The 6,518-nt window shown below is 41.4% G+C and overlaps 1 protein-coding gene across 1 annotated transcript; it reads left to right on the top strand.

Annotated features, from left to right (window-relative positions):
• Positions 1 to 340: 340 nt before the first annotated feature.
• On the top strand, positions 341 to 3,265 carry LOC147623552 (Late embryogenesis abundant protein, group 2). The gene is made up of 2 exons (XM_086820096.1): positions 341 to 1,382; positions 2,905 to 3,265. Exons 1-2 carry the CDS (start codon positions 444 to 446, stop codon positions 2,920 to 2,922), a joined length of 957 nt encoding a protein of 318 aa, XP_086676222.1. The 5' UTR covers positions 341 to 443; the 3' UTR covers positions 2,923 to 3,265.
• Positions 3,266 to 6,518: the final 3,253 nt, after the last annotated feature.

Genomic DNA, 6,518 nt, shown 5'->3' with positions numbered 1-6,518 from the left:
CCCATCGCATGCATGCCCTCCTATCCAAAACCTAGATCCAGTCAAGTTCTCGCCCGCGTGGAACCACCTCGCCACCTCTCAGCCGCCTACTCTTGCCATGATCTTAGAACCTTCTAAAATTAAAAAAAGCTCTGTTTTACTGTCAAAAGTTTCCCAAAGAGGTAAAACCTTAATGAATGCACCCACAACATATGCATGAATAATAAATTAATATCCAACCCAAAGGGTGCATAATATATTTGGAGGTATTTCTTATTTATTTCTAAGAATCAGAATGTAGGAGAATAAATCGGCACGTAATTTTCAAATTTAAATACACCAAGAGGATATTTTGTCATTGTTCAAAAGTCCAGCTGTCGCATTTTGGATCCGACTTAGCACTGTGTAACCACTAATCCGAAGCTTTCTGCTACCTCGAGTCTCTGCTAAACCTACACGACGATATGGCCGAGGGAGATTACCAGGATCGAGGTCTGTTCGGGTTCGGCAATGCGTCGAAGGAAGAAGGCAAAGACAAGGGAGAGGGCGAAGGCTTCTTCGGCAGAGTGAAGGACTTCATCCATGACACCATCGGTTTCGGTAAGCCCACCGCCAAGGTCTCAGGTTTCCACCTGCCCAACATAACCCTAGAGCGAGCTGATGTTGTCGTTGACGTGCTTGTCTCTAACCCTAACCCCATTCCCATCCCCTTGGTGGACATCAACTACCTCATCGAGAGCGATGGGCGGAAATTGATCTCTGGGACCATCCCAGATGCTGGTACCATCCATGCCCATGGATCTGAGACTATCAAGATCCCTTTCACTCTTCTCTATCAGGACATCAAAGACACATACGACGACATCCACCCCGGTGAGGTCATCCCTTACAGAGTCAAGGTTGAGCTCATTGCTGATGTGCCGGTGTTAGGTAGGCTCACCCTGCCCTTAGAGAAGACCGGGGAGATACCCATCCCCTACAAGCCAGATGTTGACGTTGAAAGGATCGAATTCGAGCACCTCTCACTTGAGGAGACCTCTGCCGCATTGCACCTTAAAGTGGAGAACAAAAACAAGTTCAATCTGGGTATCAATGCACTTGACTACAACTTCACATTGGCTGATGCCCCCATCGCCAATGCGACCTTGAGCAAGTCTGCCATCATCGAGCAGTGTGGTGTGGGTACACTTGAGATACCCATTTCGTTTCGCCCTAAAGAGCTAGGTTCTGCTGTGTGGGATATCATCCGTGGAAGAGGAGCTGGCTACAGCATGGTGGGCAAATTGGAGGTGGACACACCATTTGGACCCATGCATCTTCCATTTTCCAAAGAAGGTGGTCAAACGACACTTAAAAAGAAGGCTGGTGCCAGAGGGCTTGATGATGCAGAAGACGAAGATGAGGTTGGTCTTGCTTTATCAAACTTTTATGTTCGATGCTCTTTTTTCATCTTGGTTTCCCCCTCTTAAGTAGTCCTGTGATGTTTTCATAGACATAAACTTGCTTTGTCTTTTCTCTGTGAACTAATCTTCCCGTCTAGTTTCATCAAGATGCTTTCAGTTGGAGAGGCAGTTTGGCGTGTGTTTGTGTAGACTTGTTGTATGGCGGGTTCAGTGTGGGGGGAGGTTGATTTCCTTTCCAAGTAGCAGAGCCGAAAATCCTTGGAGTTGCTGCTTTCGAGAACGTCAAGTTCTTACTTGTTTTTTGTGAGAGACACTTGCTTCTTGCGTCTGATGAGATGTCTAACACCTCTCTGTTTGGCTGGCCGGTGGCTGGTGATGATAAGAGTTCCTCATTCGTCTTTTGACACAAGGCCTTACATGCTTCATCGAACCAACCATTCTATAGGGTAGTGCCTTTTGACACAAGGCCTTACATGCTTCATCGTACCAGTGCCTTATGTGGCTTTCTTGCTTGACTTTACTACTGTGAAGGGAAAGCTTTCTTGGCTGCAGTATGGAGTGCATGAGTGAGAAGGGAGGATTTTTCAGTGAGCACGCGGAGGGGGTTGATTGGGGCTTGTAGGCTAACAACATTCTTGAGGATCTCTCTGCCTCTATTTTCTATGTAGGGTTTAGGGACCTTAACTTGAATCAATCAAACCAATCAATCAATCAAGTGGGTAAGCTCTCTACGTAGTCTGAACTTATTGCCCTAAATGAAAATAAGTGGGCCTGCAAGTGGTGAATTTTTCACTAGTTCCTTTAGCATAACATGCTTACTTATGTGGAGGCTTAAGCAACGATGATTAAAACTAAGCAACAACGATTAATGCTAATCACATGCACAATGATGACATAGAGAAGTAGAGAGAGACTCTTTATCTTATCTACTCCTACTGTATCTCCTATTGTATATAACTAAATAGAGTAATTACAATGATTGAATCAGATCTGAGCCCTGAATGCTATGCGTGAACTAATGCTTACAGTCCTCCTTTGTGCGTTCATGGAAAACGCTGATTTGGAGGTGTACTTGGCTGATCCAAATGTTGTGGTTGCATGCCCTTGGTCTTCGCTCTGCATCCTGTGCTTACAAATGACCCATGACCTGCCTTTTTATAGGGATCCTGATAGCAAATCGTATTCTGGTCGGCCAGCCATTTTTAGGCCATAAAGAGCCATAAAAAATGTCACAAAATGTGTTTATATTGCACGCAATAGTTTCCCTAACCATTGGTGCATGTCCTAGGCACTCGAGGGCTGTCGAAACTGCTCCAAACTGCCCATATACTACCTTGGAAATTTTCCCTTTACGTGGCAGTTAGGAATAATCATGTCTAGGTGGCACCGGAGTAGGGTATGCATGTGACCTTTAGCTGGTGTTATTGTTGCAAAATAACAAGGCAATGACTGCTGTTTTTAGGAACATGACTGCCTTCGGTACATGTTTTACTGATGATTTTGTATTTCTGTGTGATTTCAGGATTGCTCCAATGCATAGAGAGGGGAGCTCTGCACTCTTAAATGCCCAAATAAAAGATTATTCTAATAGTAAAACAAGTGGACATTTATAGCTGTCTGCACTATAATTATAGGTTGTGCAATGCAAGCCTTCTAGCAGTGTTAGGTGATTATGAGAGTAAATCTTTTAGTCATTACACTGTCCTTGACTTTAAGTGCCAGTCCTCCAAGTGTCGGATTCTGAATTTTTTGCCTTGTGTGGTGGACTTGGGTATTCCATCCTTTGTCTTGTTTACGATGCTTTCTTTACAGGGTGAGAACTTGCCTGATTTAACCCTATGTAGATGTCAAATCTTAAGTTTCCATAATTTGCACTTTTTTTATTGCCTTGGTACTGCTTTTGACAGTAGATTGCGAGGCCTTGTTGATTGCACCTGTTATTGCCAGCCATTTAAGTTGTCAATTAGCTGTCCACCAATGGAGGTGGTTATCATGCATTAGTGTGTGTGTGCTCATTCGAAGAGCTTTGAAACAAGGCAAGGTACAGTCACATCTTTGGTTCTTCTTTGGCTATGCTATACAATGCATGAAGAATTATCTCTGTATGTTGCAGTCCATTTTGAATTATGAACCAGTAGGTGGATGGATATTTGATTGAAAACTCAGTCTCTTAATCTTGCACCTCCATGGTGCGTTTCAAATGTCATCTTACTATATCTCAGAGAGAAAATGTTATTGCAAGGATTGGTATCCACTACATTGACAAGTGAAACAGTTTGAATCAAAGGGTTCGAGAAGATGTTCTGTTTTGTGGATGATGGAAAAGAATACTCAGAACAATCAGCATTCTATGATCCTATCAAACTTTAAAAGTGCAAGGACATGGGCATGATTGCAAGCTCCTCGAAAAAGACTTACGCACTAATGGCATTAAACTTCGTAGTTAGTTATCCTAAAACTCGTTTCTGACTCTTTATTAAACCGTTATCCCTTTCTTCTCGCCCTCTCAAATTTTATCACAAAAAATTTGTGATTACAAGTCAAAGCCACAGAAAAGAAGCAATGCAATAAGATAGCCACCTGACCCACAGTGCGTGCCAAATAAAATAGGGATGCTCTCCATCAAGCACTTGGTACCTTTAGAATCCTCTGCAGGGGTTGGGAACATTGTATGCAGGTCACGAAGGGCCATCAGAAGATTCAGCGTTTTTCAGGACATTAGCCGGGGCTGGGCCTGCATTTCTTGGAGAACATAAGCAAGGGCTGCGACAGGCCAGGCTTCGTGAAATCCAGAGGCAAGGGCGTGTCTCCATGCTTGATTCCACCAGGAGAAGGCACCTCAGAAATCCACGCAAGTTTGCATGCAGGATAATGGACAGGCACGCCTCCATAAAACCCGTCGAAGAGGGCGAACACAACATCGGGTTGGAGCGTATAAGCAGAGAGGTGGAGGGGTCTTCACAGTTACAGGTTTTGTATATACTAGGAGGACTCAACTTGCGTGTTGCTGCTGTATGTAAAAGACATTAAGAAAAGTGTAACTGCGGTATGTAAAAGACATTATGTAAAAGACATTATGAAAAGACATTAAGAAAAGTGTAAAGCAAGAATGGAAGCCGGAATACAAAGGGTTAATCGGAATACAAAGGGTCGAAAGGGATTTTTTTCTCTTATTTTTTAGAAATCCAGGATTTCTTTTTTCTCTTTCTCCTTGTGCCTTGGTTGTCCATGGTTAAATATGTAATAGATATATTTACAAGTTTTGTATAATTTTGAGATTTGTAAGTAAATTTGGGTTTTTGAGTTTAATTATTTTTGTGTTTCTATGAATAAAGCAAGCATGTGTGCATCCAATTATTATGCTCAATTTTAAGGGTTTTTTTTTGAAATTAAAAAGTGAACAGATAGTAAGAAATTGAGTCCGAAAACACCCATTGACAAGGTTTTTCTACAATGTTCTATGGTCTTCATTGTAGCCATTTATATGATAGTAATGTTTAGACTTAAGCTAATAATGCGTTGGGCTTCTCAGGAGATTTTTTCCTTCGAGCATATGTATATACTCTTATGAGCGAGTGCGTAAGTAATCTTATCATGTCACTTCACTTGTACTTCACTCATTCTCATCAATCTATTTTGCGTGTTGTGCTTTTCTTTATCTATGCTTGCTTGTTGCATCTGTGTGTAGCAATTGTTGTCTCCACTCTAAAACTCATCCTTTCATGTAGAAGAAAATTCAAAAAAATAAACTTTTTTCAACGTCAAAGATAATTCATTTCTTTACACACACACACACACACCCATCCACGCACCCCCCTCTCAAACACAATGTTTAAAGAGCACATGCAATAACATATGAAAGTGTTGTAAGGCTCTAATTTACTCAACTAAGGATATTGCACTTAACACTATTCATAATAGAAGAAAACACATAAGAAAATCTTTTATCACTCTTGTTTTGGTAGAGAGATTTCTTCAACTGAGCCATAATAATTGCTACACAAAAAAACTGAGGTTTAAAAAGACTCACAAAAGTGCAAGAAAAATGCAATCACTAATAGAGGTCTCCACTCTGTTTTGGTATTCTTGCCATACACTAATTTTTTGTTTATAGTAGCTAGCCTTATATTCTCCCCTTAAATCTTCCACTTGATCTCAAGGATGCGATTATTGAATGTTAACCCATTTATGGGGTTAAGAAATGTTGCCACTAATATTCTACATAAAGAGCAAGAGATGGACATACCAAAAACGATGTATGGACAAGCTATGAACCAAAGATGGATATACCAAAACAATGTATAGACAAGCTATGAAAGAAAGTTGTCCATATCTACAACTTAGATGGTGCCCATAATGGTATGGCATATTACTTATGGTGATTCGTGCCAAGAGCATGCGGAAGCAAGATAGGATGAATTTCCTAATTACATACTTTGTGGATTTATTCTTAAATTAAGAATTGCATAAGCATTGGGGTTATTGGAGCTCTTTCCCTTGCCATTCCTTGCATTTGTGGAGAATGCACCATCACTACCATCTATGAATTTGAAATGTATCTCCTCCTCTATCAACATTATGTCAAACCTTAAAAGTAAGAGGCGGTCATGCACTTACGTGTTCAGTGAGGTCACACCAAACTATCATACTTCGGGAGAAACACTCTGCCTTGAATTATATATTGTTTGTTTTTTTTAAAAGGTTTTCTAGTTTGGCACTGCACTACATGAACTAAAGCAACCAAGCTATCCACAGATAAGAGACCGTCTTTTGTGTCCCCTCTTCTTATCATGGTTATGGTTATGTTAGGGATGGTCACCGAGAGGTTTTCTAGTTTGACACTGCACTACATGCACACTAAAGCAACCAAGCTATCCACAGATAAGAGACGGTCTTTTGTGCCCCCTTTTCTTATCATGGTTATGGTTATGTTAGGGATGGTCATCGTCGAGAGAGCTTGGTAGAGGGAGCTTTTCTTGGCTGTCTTCTCTCTTTACTTGAACAATCTCTCTCTAACTATTGCCACCACCATCTTCACCTACCACTGCCCAGCCCAGCCCCCTCCACCAGCAACTTTGCTCCTTCCTTTCTCTCTCTATCTATTACCATCTCCTCTTCCTCTTCTCTCCTCTCTCC

Source organism: Cibotium barometz, chromosome 26, assembly GCF_041138505.1.
Source record: "Cibotium barometz isolate CiBa-2024 chromosome 26, ASM4113850v1, whole genome shotgun sequence".
Lineage (NCBI taxonomy): Eukaryota > Viridiplantae > Streptophyta > Polypodiopsida > Cyatheales > Cibotiaceae > Cibotium > Cibotium barometz.
The sequence above is the reverse complement of the archived record's forward strand: the minus strand, read 5'-3'. Positions and strand labels throughout refer to the sequence as shown.

Excerpts from the sequence above, each read along its gene's own strand:
- LOC147623552 (XM_086820096.1), top strand. The coding sequence starts at position 444 with ATGGCCGAGGGAGATTACCAGGATCGAGGTCTGTTCGGGTTCGGCAAT.